Source organism: Girardinichthys multiradiatus, chromosome 10 (assembly GCF_021462225.1).
Source record: "Girardinichthys multiradiatus isolate DD_20200921_A chromosome 10, DD_fGirMul_XY1, whole genome shotgun sequence".
NCBI classification, from domain to species: domain Eukaryota; kingdom Metazoa; phylum Chordata; class Actinopteri; order Cyprinodontiformes; family Goodeidae; genus Girardinichthys; species Girardinichthys multiradiatus.
Window position 1 is genome coordinate 5195443 of NC_061803.1, and position 18570 is coordinate 5214012.

Sequence of the window (18570 nt, forward strand, 5' to 3'; positions counted from 1 at the left end):
AAGTTGAATGGAAGGACGAAGTGTGGTAGGCAAGCTGCACAAGCTACATGGGTGACTGCAACTTCCAGTGTGAAGCTTCAACAATCAGTAATGATTTGGGGAGCGATGTCATCTGCTGGTGTTGGTCTTATCAAGTCCAAAGGTAGCGCAGCCATCTACCAGGAAATATTAGAGAACGATGAGAGACACCAGACCAAACAAGGCAGACAAGCTGAAAGCTGCTAATACAGAACCCTGGGTTTCCCAAACACCTCAGCAGAACCACAGACTGAATGAGTCCATGCCACACTGCACTGATGCAGTTATTAATGGAGAAGGAGCCCAGGGAAAATACTGAATGCAGATACTGTACAGTACATGGACCAGCAGGCTGGGATTTGTGAATTAGAATAATATTCAAAAATCCCAAAATATAAATTTTTGCCTTTAATTCTAAGCCATAATCTTTATGATTTACTGAAACAGTTGAATATTAAATATTATATTTATTATATATTATTTTTCTTTGTTCATTGACTTAAGAAACTTTTTAATTACCAGAAAAAAATGCTTTAACTGTCATTTGATATAAATAAAAATCTGTGTTTCAAAGAACTGCTGGGTAGAGGAATGAAAAGAAAAAACAAAACAGGAAAAACTTTTTAATTAAGCGAGCTCACAGTTACAAGCTTCGTTTGTGTGCCTGGGGTTAGAAGGTGCCAGAATAATGTTAGTGACATTATGTAAGCATATAAAAAAATTAAAGTAGAACACAGGAAAGTTCTCATTCGGTGTTTACTGTATGTCACAGAGCAAATGTGCTTTAACCAAATACATCCCTCTGCTTGCCTGCCTTTGGTCTCAGTGCAAGAAACACAGCTGACTGACGACTCATACATACTAATTAAACAAACTTGTTTCTAGATGTGTCAAATTGGTAATGAGGAGTAAAAAACTGTGAGGATCAGACCTAGTAAACAACTCAGTGGTCGGTCTCAAACCTTTTGCTTTGAGGTTCATGCAGTTTTCTGATTCAAATACTGAAATCATACCCGAGCATTTTACATCTACAGCACTGTGACAACTATGCCTCCAACTTTTCCAAAATGCTAACGATAATAATTATAACAACTCAAAGACACGCGGTTACATACACTCATACTTTCCAAACCATCAATCTTACTCCAAATGTTGTGACGGTTGATGCTTTAGAGTAAATTCAAGGAGCAGGGCTGCACATGGTGTGGAAACCAGAGATAAAAAGAAAGACATTATGAAGTAATTTGGCGAGGGGGCGGAGGTGGGATGCTGATGTGATGGCATGAAGGTAACGTGGGCAGGCTTGGTTACCTATAATGTCCGCATTCATTAAATTAAATTACTTCTTCGCTCCAGTGAATCCACACACACCCACTCCCATCCTTCCCTCCGTCGTTAGCCTCTTCCCTCCATCACTATCACTGTACCGCCTGCTCGTTGGCAGTGCTACCAGAGTCCTGAGGTTTCATCACGTCAGGGAGTTCTGGGGGGCTGGAGAAGGCCTCGATGTGCAGCTGCTCAAACATCTCATCTGGAGGACAGAGGAGACGGAGAAACATGAGCTTCGCCATGACAGTGGAGTTTAACGGGCAGTGTAAATCATGTCAGAGAACTGCTGCAGAGAGCATTTACACATCAACACACGAATATAAATCAACATCAAATAGTTGGACAAGTCAATTAGCTACGTAAAATGAGTTGGGTTGACGACAAGGTCACAGACTGAACGTCTCTTTTGAACTCTAGATGTAGTTGTCTGTATAAAAGAAAAAACAAAAGCATTTATACTATACTTATAAACTGTTTTTTAGACCTCTGGGAAAATTTACCTCTTAGTCTTTAAACATTTTTGTTTACAGAGACATTTGTAAGCCATAGACATCAGTGGACCACAAACAATGACTTTAAATCTTCAGTTGTTAAAAAGTGTGCAAAAGGTGCTCCTGGTGAGTACAAACTGACTGAGTACTTTTGTACTCAAAACAACCCAAATTACAAAGGTATGCACATGCAAAGGTTAGGTTAACCCTTAAGTCAAATAAATTTCACCCTATGACAGCAAAACCTTTTCATTTCTTACAAAAATGCAGAAAGATGTGGAACCAAATGGAGAGATTTCATGCTGAATTTTTGAATCATGTTTTTCCTGGTGATTGTGTTTTATCCCATTTTTGCAGTTGTTGTACCCAGCTTTTGCAGGTCCATGAAGGAGCTGTCTGCCACGAGATGTTTCATACTGACCAGGAGTGCGTTTTTATCTGCCTTGGGGTCTTTTTCATCTACTCTGACAAGTGATGATTTACAGCTAGTTTCTTGTGATCTGCTCATAGTCTACTGTAGGGTAATGTAATAATCTGACTAACAGGTATCTACCAAATGGCTGTAGATTTGAGCATTTTTATGATTATTGTTCTTCAATATTCATCAAACTATTCAACTACCAAGAGAAAAACTAATGCACAATGGTCAAGTAATACAGCCGATCTGCTAAGGTGTGGCTATGAAATGGAGATATGAATCGAATGTGAACCCTTTTTCCCTCATGGTAAGCAACTCAACCATTTCCCATGTCCAGAATGACAGAAGGGATAACACTTTTCCTTTATATGCCTTTGTCTGCCACTTAATTTTATATTTAAGTAAAAAATATTTCTATGAAAAATCAGATATAAGAGGTTTTAGATGGTTAACTCCCAAGAAGTACATTTAAATTCCAGCTATTTTTATTCTATCCAAAAATGTTGTGATTTGGTAAAACAAGGGTGGCCCAAAATAAGACTTTAGAGTTGCCCATTTACAAAAAACAAAGCCTACAAAACACTGGTTAAAGTAGGGAAACACATTCTTTTGCTTTAGAGGCAAACACATTAGTCAAACAATATTTACCATTTACACGAAAGGCCAGACCAACTGTAGCTGGTGCTTGAGGTCTGGCAGTCTGGTTGGTGAATCCACAATCCCCCAGAGTTTTGCTGTCCTCTAGCAACTGATCATCCTGCAGAACAAGAATTCAAGACATCACAAGCAAAACCCCCCCAACGGCTTTAAAGTGCAGAAAACTTGCTTCGATAATTTCAAACTTTGTGTTCTCGAGGTTTAAACTCACTTTGTAGAGCCGCTGGTCCTCAGGAGGTCTTTTAAGTATTCCTTCAACAATCCGCTTCAGCTCATACACAGTGGTGCATTCCTTGGCGTCTGTGAAGATTGTCGTCTTGTGACGCCGGATCATTAGGAATACGTCCTTGAAGATAATTAGCACACAATCATATGTTACTGTTTGTTGCATGATGTTGATCGTTCAGAGACAGACCTTCAGTAAATGTAGAATGTGCTCAAAATCACAACAAATCAAAAGTCATCAGGGTCAAAAACAAGAAGCCATAATTATGAACCTCAAGCGGATGTTTTACGAGCGTTAAATTTGGACGGTAGACCAATGTTTTATAAAATAAGCAGATAAAGTTGCTTTATCAGTTCTATTCTGGCTTTGTCGTGTAGATTAAATTTACTTCATTTCTTGAGGGCTCTTAAAGATTTTCTATTTATACACTCCACACTTTTCCAGTCAAATTTCTACGTTTTCCAGAACTCTGAGCGAATTTGATTACAAAACAAATTTCTATTAGGTTTTACTATCCGTATCTTCCACTTTAGTTGGCCTCCAGCTTAAACATTGCAGGCTGTTTATTTCATTTTAGTTTTATCCACACAAATTTAGATGAACTCTAATCCATAACAATTAGACTTGCACAATCTAGACAGGCATGTCCAAAACTAAATACTGATTCTTCAAAAGCTAGTTTGTGTTATCTTGTGCTTGGTTGTGAAAATTCAAACACAAAACATAAATCAAGGTAAAAAGTTGCTTACTTTTCAAAATTACATATTTTTATATGTTTTAGATACTGAAATAAAGAAAAAAAAAGCCTGGAAACTCAAACGTGTTTCTACACTAACCCCCCCCCATACTTTTTCAAACTTATAAAGTAGTGCGTCATAATATATCTAATCACAATCGTCTTCGTAATATCGTAGTGTGCAATATTGCAACCGTAAAGCACTGCTAGGGTGCAGAATTGGGTAGAATATAGTAGGCCAGAAGAATAGACTCTTGACTCCCTTGAACGATCACATCAGAGGTTTCACCTTAGTGGATGAGATGGTAAAGCTCATGTTTAAGAAAAAAAGTCAAAAGTCCACTTTCATACAGTTACGGACTATTCAACATGGCATCAGGACCCTTTATCTTACAACCGACCTCATTTAAAGATTAATGGCATAATAAACAGAAAGTTATGATCTTGTCTATGGATTTTAATTAGAGAAGCACCGACAAGTCTGACCTGCAGGTTCCAATTTTATAACACATGAAAGAAATGTGGTGAAGGTTTCTTGATAAAAGGTGGACGTTTAGAGTTTGGAGTTTCAAGATCATCTTTTTTTATTTCTGCAAAAAGTATAAATCCCTAACCTTCATCTGATATTTATTAAACTCAAGAAACAGCATTAAAATGTAAGTTGATGTACTGATTAGCTGTAAATACTGACTTCTTATTTTGGACTTGATTCCTAAATATTCAGTATTTAACTATGGATCACTGATCAAACCGGACAGGAGAAGGAAAAATTAGAAGATTGTAAAATGATGGCTAATTTTTATTTGTATTAGGTACACATTTGAAGAGGTTATCATCCCAGTCAAATACAATGTCAAATCTGAACCAAACGGTAAATACTGAAAGCCTGTTAAATCAAGATTAAAACACACATTTGTTTACAATTGCTTTTGACGGTTCTATTTAAAATATTAACTGAAACATCAAATTTCAATGTGTAGTCCAAACTTTCTGAACTTCCCTTTGTTATGCCACTGCAATGCACTTTGTTTTCTTTTCATTCAGTAAAACACTTTGAACCGTCTGGTTGCTGAAATGTGCTTTACAAATAAACCCACCTTGCTAAAAGGATTTCTGTGCCTTCCTTAAAGCAGACAGTTCTAACTTATTTAGATGACGTTAAAACGATATTACTGTAGCATTCAACATTTTTATTTTCGATTTTACCTGAACTATGCATTTCCAATTGAACGTGTACTTTCGCTATGAACTAATGATACAAAACAACAAAAACACAGGAGGCTTCCCGAATATCGGTAGGATACAGTTCACGCTGCGGACAAAACATGGATTAACAAAGAATAACACATAGCCCCTTTCAACGCACATTTAGCTGTAAGCTAGCATGTGTCCACTTTAAGTATTCAACTAAAATAAAGCCAGACCGCAAAAAGCGACGTTAAAAACGTGATAATGAGAGTAGAGTTCTGTTCAGCTGCCCGTAATAAGCTTAATAAGGTAGCTAACTTGTTAGCATTACACACATTAGCGATAAGAAAACTAAGCTAACACAGCCAGTTTAGCTTGAGGAGTATAACAAAAACAAAGTTAATGTAACATTCTAAATCATAAATACTTTCATATAAGGCAGCTACGGTTAAGTTATTTACTGTACTTAAGCCCAAATTCATAATATCATCAATAAACAAAGTTACCATTTCAAGGGATCAGCTAGCTAGCCAGTTACGCCAGCCCCGACAGTACTGCACCAACGCCTGCGAAAATCGCGCAACGCATGTACGCACACTGTATTCACAGAAGACAGTTACGTTGCGCTACGCGACGCTGCGTAAACTGTTCAGAATTTGGCGCGAGGCGATTACGAGCTGGGAGAGAGTGTGCACGCGCAGATCTGGAAGCAGATACCAACAAACATTTATCTGCGCTGGAAAACTGGATTATGGCGGAAACCGTTTAGAAAACTGGGTTATGGTTGGTGTCATTTGAGTATTAATTAATGTTTGGTAAACCCTCAGGTGTCAGGGGGTTAGACTGGGCATTATTTTGCTAGCGACGTTATGTTTGTCGCTGCTCCGCCTTGGTTAGCTAAATGTTTTTGTTTTTTGTTTTACGGAGGTGACAGTTGTCCATGTTTGTGATCATTGAGCAAAAGTTTACCCGAGAATACTTTTGACTCTCAGTGAAGTCGGACAGTTTAACTGTAATTGTGATAACTGCGGAACACTGACGTTTTTGCTGTGTTTATATATTTGACACTTGGCTTGTTTTGCACTATGTAGCTCAGTTTTGGTCGGTTTTAACTGCTCAGTTTTAGCCTTATTTTGCATCTATTTGTCTCGTTATCAGATAGTATTGGGTTCCTGTTTAGGTCACTGTATCCCAAGAAGACAAAAAGATAAACGTTGTCTTGTTTTCTGAAGACGGCCAAGGTACCGATATCTTGTATGTTAGCATACAAGAAAGCACATTTAGTTTTCCTGCTATTTCAGTTCTATCTTAAAATTCCCACTATTTTATAAAACAAGAAAGACTAACAGAAGGCTCCTTGAATTCCCTGTTTTAATAATCGAATAAAGTCTGAAAACAAACAAAATATTGGCAAAATGTTTTTCTATGTTTTAGACGCAAACAACATATACACTTTTATCCCAGGCTGTTGAAGGTAACGACGGCCATACATACTACTTTTCAGTCATGTGTAGCTTTCTCAAGATCAACTTGATGGGGGGAGGGTTATTTTTTACTGGTCAGTATGGATTCCCTGCGTTGTTTGAGGTCTGACCTGTGGATCCTGATTTTCACCGATTCTCTTTGCTTTTCGTTTTAAAGACTATAATACAAGCAAACTTGCTGGGTAAACCCAATTGAAGTCCAAACATAAGACAAAGATGTGTCCACATAAATGAGAAATAAATATAGCTTCAGGTTCTTTATTAGAGGTTGTAGTTTTAAATTTGGAAGAAAATAAAGGAATAACAAAAATGTCCCAATTTATTAAGCAAAGAAGTGGCTCAAAGTACATGCTGGTAGTTAAAACGTGTATACACTAATAATGGCAGGAACTCTTTGTTTTGATGTATTTCATGTTTGGGGTGTTGGTGGTAACTGATGAAAAAGTAGGAGTTTCATGTTTGATGCATTTAATGAAGAGGAAAGATTTTTGTTCATTATTTGACCAGAAAATATTGGCAGATTTTGACTGATTGGTGCATCTTTATTACAGAAAATGAGTGACTCTTGTGTCACGCCAGCTGTCATGTTCAGTTTCACTCTCATAATAGTGATAGAAAGGGATAATAAATAACAGTAAGCAACGTTTATCAATGAGGCATGTTTTCATCTTTACCTAGCACCTAGCATTACTGCCCCGGTTTCTTTTAATATAACTAGATATATTAACTCATTTTCTTAAAAAAACTTGCTTTGATATCTCATACTGGTGAGATCCAATAACGAGGCCAGTTCTCCATACAACAAGATAATTTCACAGTTTTTCACTACAAATCGAGCCAGATCTCATTATTTAGAGACCTTGTATGGTTATCTATGGTTTTTCATGCATTGTCAGGGAAAGTTGATCAGACGATTATGAATGAGAGAAACCATGTTTATTTGTTTGGAGCTATAATGTACCTTATCACCAACCCTGTATAAAAAAAAGAAAGAAAGAAATGAAACCTATTTATAGATGACGTTAAAATGTCTCGAAGATGAAATGATCTGATGGTTTTGAATTGTGAAATGTAAATGTGTGTTTTGAACATAGTCCTGGTGGTATTTACCTGACTTTCTGCATGTTACCTGGTTTGGGCTCATATTTTAGTTATGGGGCCTTAGTAAGTATCTGTAGTTAATTTGAGCTGTTGGACCTGTTACCCAATGGTCTGTTCATTAATCTTCAGGCCAGTAAGACTTGATAATCAACAACAGAGGTCATTGCATCATCAGGGGTGTCTAAATGACCTAAAGATACCAAGTAATTGCGCCACAACCTGTTAAACGAGACATGCAATCTTTTTCTTCTTTGTAACAAATTGTTTAGGGTTTGGATGTATTTCCTTCTCAAAGTTTTACATTTCTTTAGATACAAATCTGTCCTGCATTCATTCAAACATTTAGGGTCTTTTAATGTTTTGTTTTTATATTTTCCAGCCGCTATCTTTATTGAAAAAAGCTAAAGAAATCCTCACGCAATGTCTGCTGCAGTGGAAACTACAACGTTCAGGGTGCCTCTCCCTCTCCCAGCCCACCTCTCCCATGCAGAGCAGTCCTTCTCCCTCAAAAAGCGCCGATTACCATTTTCCTCATCGTCCGCATCCAACTCCTCCAGCTCCTCCCCTGCTCGAGGCTCCTATTGCCTCCCTCCACTGCCACCATCTAAGGGATGCCCCACTCTGAGCAGGATGTTCCCTCATCATCAGTCCCCGTGGACACCGCTGTCCGATTCTCTGAGTAAATCTCCCCCTCCGAGCTCTGTGTATGATCCCGTTAAGCATAAATCCTATTTTGGTCAGTGCTTCACTAATTTGGGCCTTCTTGGGAGAGGATCCTTTGGAGAGGTCTATAAGGTGAGCATTATTAGTATTAATAAGTATTTGAAGGTACTTAGGGTTGGTAAACATTCAGTATATTATAGGAAACGGTGACATCTGCAGTTGTTCAACCATAATTCTGGACAGCAAGTACTAAAACAACATGATATTGTTTTTTTAACGTTAATAAAATATGCTAAATTATCACTTGGTTAAATTCATGTTTATCCCTAAACATAAAGAACAGGGCAATCTAATGCAGACATCCCAGAATGTTTTTCCCTGCTGACTATGACCATGATTTTAATGGGCTGACGCGGTGCCTTGCTAAAGTATCGGTCTTGAACTTTGTCGTTTTTGCTACATTACAACCATTAGGTTATTGTAATTTATTGGGATTTTATGTGACGGAACAACTCAAAGTAGTGTATAATGGTGATGTGGAGAGGAAACGATACGTAGTTTTTCAAGTTTTCACAAAGGCAGATTTTGGCTCCTTAGTCACAACGTTGTGGAATCACCATCTGTTTCACCTTCACCTTCTTCATTTACAGCTCCAGATACTTTGGAATATCTAGATTTCAGTCTGATGATGTGCGAAGCTGCTTGGTTCATTCAGTGTGTATAGAGACTGAAACCTTGGCGCATTTGTCTTTCTAAAAATGCTCAAGTTCAGTCAGATGAAAGATTGGCTGCGAACATCAGTTTTCAAGTTTTACTGCAAAGTCTCAATGGAATAGAGCGTGGACTTTGACTAGGCCATTCTAACACATAAACGTGTTTTGATCTAAACCGTTCAACTTTAGCTCTGGCTCTATGTTCAGGGACTGCTAGAAGCTAAACCTTCGCCCCAATCTCAAGTTTTTTTCCCTGTCGCTCACTAGAGAAAAGTATCGCCATACCATGATGCTGCCACCACCATGCTTACCTATAATAAGATGGTGTCTTCAGGAAAGTAAAAACGATTGAAAGTAAAGAGATGCGCCACATTTCAGGTTTTGACTTGTTTTCTGCAGGTGCAAAGCAACAAAGATGGACGTCTGTATGCTGTAAAGCGCTCTGCTCAGCGCTTCAGGGGTAACAGCGAGAGAAAGCGAAGCATTAAAGAAGCCAGGAACCATGAATGCATTTGTCGTCATCCTCACATTCTGGACTTTGTGGCAGCGTGGGAGGAGAGTGGCCGACTGTACATTCAGACAGAGTTATGCTGCACCAGCTTGCTGCATCATGCTGAGAACAAGCCCCCTGGCCCAGGTCAGATTTAAACGATGTTTATGTATGACTTTTAGAAAATTGTCTCATTTCATGACCTATTGACAGCGGTTTTTTCCTCCTCCTCCCCCCCCCCCCCCAAAACCTGGTGAATCCAGATGAACCAGCAGCGTGGGGCTACCTGTGCGACCTCCTGTCTGCTCTGCAGCACCTGCACTCTCATGATTTCATACATTTGGACCTTAAACCCGCCAATGTCCTAATCACGGATTCTGGCCGTCTCAAGCTGGGAGACTTTGGGCTGATGTTGGAGACCAATCAGGCGGGTGAAGAATGCAGAAACAGGAAGGCAAAGGATGACGTCCAGGAGGGAGACCCAAGATACATGGCTCCTGAGCTGCTCCGTGGTGAATACGGACTTGCTGCAGATGTTTTTAGGTACACCTGCAAAAATAGAGAATATTAAACAATGACATTAAATATACAGGGGTTGGACAATGAAACTGAAACACCTGGTTTTAGACCACAATAATTTATTAGTATGGTGTAGGGCCTCCAATACAGCGTCAATTCGTCTTGGGAATGACATATACAAGTCCTGCACAGTGGTCAGAGGGATTTTAAGCCATTCTTCTTGCAGGATAATGGCCAGGTCACTACGTGATACTGGTGGAGGAAAACGTTTCCTGACTCGCTCCTCCAAAACACCCCAAAGTGTCTCAATAATATTTAGATCTGGTGACTGTGCAGGCCATGGGAGATGTTCAACTTCACTTTCATGTTCATCAAACCAATCTTTCACCAGTCTTGCTGTGTGTATTGGTGCATTGTCATCCTGATACACGGCACCGCCTTCAGGATACAATGTTTGAACCATTGGATGCACATGGTCCTCAAGAATGGTTCAGTAGTCCTTGGCAGTGACGCGCCCATCTAGCACAAGTATTGGGCCAAGGGAATGCCATGATATGGCAGCCCAAACCATCACTGATCCACCCCCATGCTTCACTCTGGGCATGCAACAGTCTGGGTGGTACGCTTCTTTGGGGATTCTCCACACCGTAACTCTCCCGGATGTGGGGAAAACAGTAAAGGTGGACTCATCAGAGAACAATACATGTTTCACATTGTCCACAGCCCAAGATTTGTGCTCCTTGCACCATTGAAACTGACGTTTGGCATTGGCATGAGTGACCAAAGGTTTGGCTATAGCAGCCCGGCCGTGTATATTGACCCTGTGGAGCTCCCGACGGACAGTTCTGGTGGAAACAGGAGAGTTGAGGTGCACATTTAATTCTGCCGTGATTTGGGCAGCCGTGGTTTTATGTTTTTTGGATACAATCCGGGTTAGCACCCGAACATCCCTTTCAGACAGCTTCCTCTTGCGTCCACAGTTAATCCTGTTGGATGTGGTTCGTCCTTCTTGGTGGTATGCTGACATTAGCCTGGATACCGTGGCTCTTGATACATCACAAAGACTTGCTGTCTTGGTCACAGATGCCCCAGCAAGACGTCCACCAACAATTTGTCCTCTTTTGAACTCTGGTATATCACCCATAATGTTGTGTGCATTTCAATATTTTGAGCAAAACTGTGCTCTTACCCTGCTAATTGAACCTTCACACTCTGCTCTTACTGGTGCAATGTGCAATCAATGAAGACTGGCTACCAGACTGGTCCAATTTAGCCATGAAACCTCCCACACTAAAATGACAGGTGTTTCAGTTTCATTGTCCAACCCTTGTACATATTCTAAACTTAACAAAAACTCTCTTTATGTACTTAGTCTGGGTGTTTCTATTCTCGAGCTTGCTTGTAACCTTGAAGTTCCAAACGGTGGCAAGGGATGGCAGCAGCTCAGACAGGGCCACCTTCCCTCAGAGTTCACCAACGGTAACATCTGCTCTCTGTCATTCAGTAACGAAGCTGAATAAAAAGACGAACATTTGTACCATTTCCGTCTGTATCTGCAGGCCTCTCCGTTGAGCTTCAGTCAGTCCTGAGGATGATGCTGGCCCCAGAACCATCTGAAAGACCAACAGTCTCTGAGCTTCTTGCTCTGCCTTCTGTCAGGAAGCGCAGATGGAAAAGGCACATTTATCTCATGGTTGCAGAGACCATGCTGACACTGGTCTCCTTCTGCCGAGTACTGATTCTAGTGTACACACTGGATAATAAATAAATTTGATCTACACAAAGATTTTCAATGATTGATTTTCTCCCCACAGTTTGTGGTGTGCTTCGGCTGCAAGCTCCTAACTTCAGTTCGCATACCGTTTCTGCCTTGCTGGTCGAAGCCTGAGCCCTGTACGCCCCCTAAGGACAGCTGGGACGGAGATGTGACGCTGTCCCTGAGTTCCCTGCATGATGACCCAGGAAGTCCTGAGGATGATGGAGTTTTTCTGCATTGCACAGACCCAGATCTTTCCCCCACGTTTTCACACAGGTACGGACTCATGTTGGCATTCAGTGTACCAGCAGGGGTCGTTTTGGGGATCCTAGAGAAGTATTTGCTAGGTGAACTTTGCTTTAGTCCACACAACAGGACAATTCTACATACACTCACACTTAATGTTTCAATGGGTGGCCCTTAGTAAATTGCAGAGAAACGGTTGTTTTATGATTTTAGCTGGATAGTCAGCCACCCTGTCTGGCTGTATTAATTAGTAGACCTCCTCCTCCTTTAAATTGGTGGGTTTAATTGCTTTTAAGCATACTCGATGAAATTTCTATAGGGTTCAGGTCGAGGCCACTTCAAAAGCATAACTTGAACCTGCTTTGTCCAATTCTAAACCAGTTTTACATTTGTTTGAGTGCCGCATCCTGTTGAAACAACAAACTGTCCAAATTTACCATCTAGCTGTTGATCCTTTGCCTCCTTTACTGCACCAATGCTAGTCAAAGCTAGAGTACAGCCGGCAGTAAAGCCAACCCTCAGCGTGATGCTGCCACCACTATGCTTGTTGGTTGGTTACAGTTTTCATAGGTTTAAAAGCCTTGCCTTGACTCCTTGAAACATTCTTCTGGTCATTGTAGCCAAACAGTTCAGTCTTTGTCTCGTCTCATCATGAAGCTTCTGGAAAGCTTCATGATGAGACGAGACGTCTTGTGTATGTGGGCTGCTTAAAAGTGTTCATTCTTTGGAGTGGGCCCTTTTTTCTGGGTCAGCATCCTCTCACACCACATGTAAACTTTATACTGGAATTATATGAAGATTTTTCTTCATAAACCGTCTAGCTAGCTAGTTTGCCTCTGCCTGAAGCATTTTTTTTATTATTTCTGTGGTATTCCCTGTCTTATTCCGGTTTTCTTTTTTTTTCTGTCTCAGGATTAAATCCCGGCTGTCAGTGGAAAGCACATCCACTCCTCTCCCAGGTTCTCCGATTCACAACCGCCAAAGCCCTGTCCACACATCCCTAATATCGACACCGTCGGTTCTGGGTGACTGGTCGTCCTGTAACTTGGCTCTGACTCCATCCAGCATCCACTCAAACGGCTCCCGCCAAACACTGACACCCAACATTAGCCCCATACATGCAGAGCCTCATCCAAGCTCTTCGTCCACCAGGTCCTCCGAACGGCACAATCGTAACCGGGTCCGCCCAGACGAGGCAGTACCACGATCTAACTTTGAACCAAAGAACCTGCTCAGCCTGTTTGAAGAAACAACTCTGGAGGGACAACCTTGAGAGCATTTTTTTCATCCCTCTTTGAAAAGTGTCATAAAGAGATGATGCAGTGTTGGGTTTGTGTGAACGGTTTTTCCTGCCATTTTATAAGTTCTGCAGTGGGTTCTTTTAAAGTGTTATTTTTTTAAAGAATTGATTCAGAGAAAGGGTTTGAATGTGTAATCAAACCTTACCGCAATTTATGTTTGTGTAAATGCAGTTTGCCAACTGGCATTGCATGATTTACATTCCAAAAAGTTACCAATTGCATGATGGACTATAGAGTAATGTTCCCCACAAGCTGCAAAGGAAATATTTAACTTGTGGTGCGTGCTGTGGTTATAAAGCTTCCAAAAACATAAAGTTTGACTAGTCTGGTTTGTTTTCTTCATGTAAGTTCTTGTTTTCAGTTTAAATGTTACAAGCTGTGGTTAGTGAGTTGCTTTTACATCATCGCCACTAGATGGCAGTAATGCACTGTAAACTAGATACATTTAATTGATAAAGACATCTGGGGATGTTGATAATGATAACTGGTGGGCTTTGGTTGTTTTGGTGGAGTGCAGGAAGTCGACTACACAAAACAATTACCTTAAAACGTCAGGGGAAAAACCCCATGAAGCTCATTACTGCATGTGGAGGTATTTTAATGCAAAGCTCCATGCTATTCTTTAGATATAACAAATGCTTACATAGGAAGGTAGTCATTTCAAGCACATCTGCCTTCTTAAAGCAATCGGTCTGCCAATTAGACTGATAGAACAACTCCAGCTGTCCACTTTGGCAGCTTAACCTGTGCTAACTACTGAAATGAAGCTAGTTGATAATTGCGTGCGAGCGCAAAAATACATAATTTTTTTTATTTCTTAATATTTCTCACACTGCACAATATTCCAAAAATAAACAAAAAAATTTTGGTCACAGACAAAACCGTCCGCCACGCAATGTTTTGTGGTTCAAGCTTCAGATTAGGCTTTTATTTTGAAAACGCCCCCTACCCTGAGATCATTTCCGCTGTGCTTCCTGGAGTTTTTGTGGCGTTCATAGGTTAGTATGGTTGTGTATTTTATCATTGTAATAAATAAATAGAACTGGTTGCTGTGAGCTGAATAAAATAAAAATGGTTCCGGGTAAAAATGTCGCCTTGTTCCTGCATCTTTCGACCGTTGGGATGTTTCAGGAGATCCTAACGGAACGGAGCTAATGTAGCTAATGCTAGCTGCCCATGTTAGTGACGTTAAACAGGAGCAGAGGCTCACCAGCTGTTTAGAGCAGATTCAGACAGGACACAAGTTTACCCGAGCTTTATACTAAAATCTTTATATTTTTATTTTTATTTGAATTAATTATAAAGAAAATGTTAACTGTATCAGATACATTTTCATATTAGATGTATATGTAAGTTTAATTTCGAAATGATACCTGTATTAAACCTATAATGAATGTCAGGCTTGGAGATAATTAGCTTTACATAATTGGAGTTTAAAGTTATTATTTATTGCTGTTTGAAATTTAGACCAGGATTTGATTAGTAAGAGCCAAGACCCCGCATTTATTTTGTCATAGATTGGCAAAGTTTTCTTGAAAAAAGAAGTTACTGATGAATTAATCAATCGACCTGTGATCAAACCAGACAGTTTGTTTTAGTCTGCCGGTCATATACTGAAAAATGATTTTTTTTAATCCTATATATTTATTCAGTCAGTCAAAATTCCACTTATTTTTTTTAGGTCTGTGCATATTTAAATACTCACCGGCCACGTTATTAGCTACACCTTTACCCTTCAGCCCAGCCTTAATTCATTGTGTCATAGATTCAACAAGGTATTGGAAACATTCCTCAGAGATTTCAGTCCATATTGACATGACAGCATCACAGATGCTGCAGATTTATCGTTTGCACACCACATCGCTAATGTGCCCCGTTGGGTTGTGATCTGGTGGCTGTGGAGGCCAGTAGAGCACAGTTAACCTTGTTGTCATGTTCAAGAAACCAGTTTGAGATGATTTAAACTTTGCAACATGCTACATCATTCTATTTAGATGAGTACACTGTGGTCATAATGAAATGGACATGGTCAGCAACAATACTCAGGTTGGCTGGGGTGTTTAAACTATTCTGAGTTGGTACTAAGGGGAAAATATCCCCCACAACATTACACCACCCCCACCACAAGGCAGGGGGATCCATGCTTTCTTGTTGTTTACACCAAATTCTGACCCGACTTTTGGAATGTTGCTGCTAAAATTGAGACTTATCATAACAGGCAACATATTCCCAATCGTATGGTCCAGTTTTGTTTTGTCTGTGTCAATTGTTGCCTCAGCCCATGACTTCAGCGTATTAACGCAGATGTTGTTCGCCTGAGAAATGGCAACAAACTTAACATTTGTCTCGTGAAAGTGTTGGTGTTGCACATCTAATACAGCCTTGTGCGCTGCACATATGAATATTTTCATTTTGAGTTGTTTTGAAAGAGTAATATTGGCTAAAATGGGGGTCCCGTCTGACTAGCTATTAGCCTTCCATCGCTCTGAGGATTAATTCAATTTTTCTATAAACTCACACCGATTTCACATCTTTCTACTACCAGTAAGTGAACTGTTACTGATAATAACTTCACAGAACCTCGCTTTAAAAAAATCTGATGTAATTCTTTAGAAGGAAGTTTTCATATTTAAATAATTTAATCATTCAGTCACACTTTTGTTACCCTGGCTTGGCTTTATTTTTTAGGATGTCTAAACTGGAACGTTTGAATGCCCGTGTGGCCAGGCTGCTGACTGAGGCTGTGCAGGAGGTTCTGGAGGTGGTGAAAGAGACGGTGTCAGAGTACCAACAAAGAACCTCCAGAACACAGAGAGAAAACGAAAGTCTGAAAAGAAAATTGCACGAGCTTCAGGTCAGATTAACCAAAAAAAACACAGGTGGGTTAAGTGTTATTATCTTTAAGTATTTACCGTCATCTTAATCTGTCTAATTCGTGATAGATAAACATCCCTTTTTTAATCCAAAATTGCAGCTGTTCTACCTACAACTAAGCCATTACTTGAAAAAAGAGATCATGTGGAGGATCAAAATGAGGATTTGAGCCTATTTCAAAAGCATAATCCAGATAAAACGACCACAGAGCCACTAATAAACGGCACCGAACACAATCTTGGTGTAAAGCGGGAATCCAAAGAACCAGAGCAACGAATCGATCTCGAATTAGCAGCTCAGCATTGTAAAGCACGACCAGAGGAAATAATTCAAACAAGTGAGGAAGTTCACACGTTGCACTGTGCAACCAGGGAACCCGAAGCTGCACCATCAAATAATGTGTGCAACTCCTACACCAGCGGGATTCACCTTCCTGCCATAAAAACAGAAACCGAGCAAGCTCTCTTCACAACACCAGAACAACAGCTGCAAACTGGATGTGTAGACTTAAGCTGCAGCTCTTCTCATTGCGCCTCTACTAAGAACCATGCACCAAAAGTTGGCACAGAACGATATGAACTCGTCTGTGTCAATTCAAATCCCACCCCACATCGGAGGACAGCAAGTGCAAACACCAACAGGGCCGCAGTCAGTGGAAGACAAATCCGTTTGGAGCATCTTGGGAGAAGCGACCTCCACCTGTGCGTCGTGTGCGGGAAGACGTTCAGCAGGGTCGCCAACTTGAGGATCCACCAGCGTTGTCACACGGGAGAAAAGCCTTACGGCTGTGTACAGTGCGGGAGGCGCTTCAGTCAGGCGGGAGACCTGAAGAAACACAAGAGGGTCCACACAGGGGAGAAACCGTACTACTGCAGCCAGTGTGGAAAGAGCTTTAGCCGAGGGGAGAATCTGAAGAGACACCAAAGGATCCACATTGGAGAGACTCTGCAGCTACAGCGAGCATTGAGGGAGCTGCAATAGGGAGATTGCTGAAAAGTCAATGAACCCAGCACAGTTCTTCAATCTGTGGAAGCAATGTATTTGGTCAAGACTTCTTAGTGTCCGACTATTTTGCTACTCATTCTATTAAAAATACTCTTCTTTTTTGCACATAGAGGCCTCAGTTATGATGATGCTCTGTGTAGGAATTTCTGCATGTGTGAGTTTTAGTGAACCCAAACACAAATGGCTGAGTTAATGATTTTCAACCAGTTAGGTCTGTAACAGCAGCCTGGTTATTATTTCTTACAAGCTTGTTGAAGTAGCCAATGTGGTTTTGTCACATAGTTTTACCTGATTGTTAGTAATCTGAGAGTAATATATGAATTTAATGCACAAAAAGGTAACATTACAGTTCCTTAAGAGTAAAAAACTAGGTGTCTTGATTTTATTTAAATTAACCAATAAAGATAGCTACGAATAATTATTTTAAGTTACTTTTTTTGTTCTTCATTACTGTAAATGTGATATTTTTGATACAAGCAACAATGGCTCCCTATCCAGGGTGTCATTCTGTCAGGGGCGGCACAAGAACTCCAAAATAATAATATTTCTACCAAACAAAAATCCTATCTTCTCAGATGGCTGTTAAATCACTTTATATTGGACATTTTTACACTGGGTGACATCTAGGTATTAACTCTGCTGCATGAGGGGAGTTACATCAGGTCAGTGGTCCCGGGGCAGATTGGGTTCAGCATGGTAAACTAATGCAGACTAAAAGAGAAATGATTGAAATGTTCTGATGGGTTCACTGTTGGTATTTAGCCTAATCCAGATGTGATTGGATTGTTCAGGACTGATATTAGGGCTAGGTGTGAAAACCCATAAATGGGGATTCTTAGTTTTCTCAAGAAGTTAAAATCACTTCCTGTCTCTTTCTCGCCAACCTAAATATACACATGTACATCTAATTATGCCAATTAGTGAGGAAACCAGTGTCAGAAACATCTAAATAAAGTGAATGAAGCTCAAAATTTCCATACATGCAGATGCATTGGAAACATGGAAAATTCATTGCAAATCAAAACATGAAGAAACATTTCTTACAGAAAGTGAAGAAAAATTAATGTTAGGCTGCGCACATGGGGAGTTTAAATAAATGTGAGGAGCTTTTTATCTAGCTGCAGCTGTTGGTTGACACCATTATCCTGAACTCGAAACAAATCAAACCAACATTTCCTGTATATGTAATAATGTTTGGAGATTTAGCTTTCTTCTGAGTAACTCAGCTAATATTTAGTTGTACATCCACTGTTTCGGGGAATTCCTTCACATCTGTGTTGCATCCAGTTGACCAACTTCTGGCATTTTGACCAGGCATTCCAGTCCAGGACAATGGGGTTGACTTTCTACAATTC

General features: G+C 40.1%; 3 protein-coding genes across 3 annotated transcripts; 2 read left to right on the forward strand and 1 right to left on the reverse strand.

Annotated features, from left to right (window-relative positions):
- Positions 1–628: 628 nt before the first annotated feature.
- Positions 629–5699, reverse strand: LOC124874715 (elongin-B-like). Its single transcript, XM_047376192.1, has 4 exons — positions 5570–5699; positions 3125–3259; positions 2905–3013; positions 629–1549 (listed from the first exon to the last, which is right to left on the reverse strand). Exons 1-4 carry the CDS (start codon positions 5570–5572, stop codon positions 1437–1439), a joined length of 360 nt encoding a protein of 119 aa, XP_047232148.1. The 5' UTR covers positions 5573–5699; the 3' UTR covers positions 629–1436.
- Positions 5700–5712: 13 nt separating this feature from the next.
- On the forward strand, positions 5713–13650 carry pkmyt1 (protein kinase, membrane associated tyrosine/threonine 1). The gene is made up of 8 exons (XM_047376187.1): positions 5713–5846; positions 8028–8443; positions 9424–9661; positions 9778–10057; positions 11406–11512; positions 11593–11765; positions 11848–12065; positions 12948–13650. The coding sequence occupies exons 2-8, from the start codon at positions 8069–8071 to the stop codon at positions 13306–13308; spliced, it is 1752 nt and encodes a 583-aa protein (XP_047232143.1). The 5' UTR covers positions 5713–5846; positions 8028–8068; the 3' UTR covers positions 13309–13650.
- A 321-nt stretch (positions 13651–13971) lies between these two features.
- Positions 13972–17636, forward strand: LOC124874713 (zinc finger protein 570-like). The gene is made up of 3 exons (XM_047376190.1): positions 13972–14334; positions 16025–16215; positions 16311–17636. Exons 2-3 carry the CDS (start codon positions 16026–16028, stop codon positions 17189–17191), a joined length of 1071 nt encoding a protein of 356 aa, XP_047232146.1. The 5' UTR covers positions 13972–14334; position 16025; the 3' UTR covers positions 17192–17636.
- The last annotated feature ends 934 nt before the right edge of the window (positions 17637–18570 follow it).

Bases quoted from the DNA above. Each gene is read 5' to 3' on its own strand.
- LOC124874715 (XM_047376192.1), bottom strand. The intron at 3,014-3,124 runs GTGAGTTTAAAC...CTTGTTCTGCAG, and splicing joins AGGACCAGCGGCTCTACAAA to GATGATCAGTTGCTAGAGGA. The intron at 1,550-2,904 runs GTAAATATTGTT...TCTGTCCTCCAG, and splicing joins TCTGGCCTTTCGTGTAAATG to ATGAGATGTTTGAGCAGCTG.
- pkmyt1 (XM_047376187.1), top strand. From the start codon at position 8,069: ATGTCTGCTGCAGTGGAAACTACAACGTTCAGGGTGCCTCTCCCTCTC. The intron at 8,444-9,423 runs GTGAGCATTATT...TGTTTTCTGCAG, and splicing joins CCTTTGGAGAGGTCTATAAG to GTGCAAAGCAACAAAGATGG. The intron at 10,058-11,405 runs GTACACCTGCAA...TTATGTACTTAG, and splicing joins CTTGCTGCAGATGTTTTTAG to TCTGGGTGTTTCTATTCTCG.
- LOC124874713 (XM_047376190.1), top strand. From the start codon at position 16,026: ATGTCTAAACTGGAACGTTTGAATGCCCGTGTGGCCAGGCTGCTGACT. The intron at 16,216-16,310 runs GTGGGTTAAGTG...CCAAAATTGCAG, and splicing joins ATTAACCAAAAAAAACACAG to CTGTTCTACCTACAACTAAG.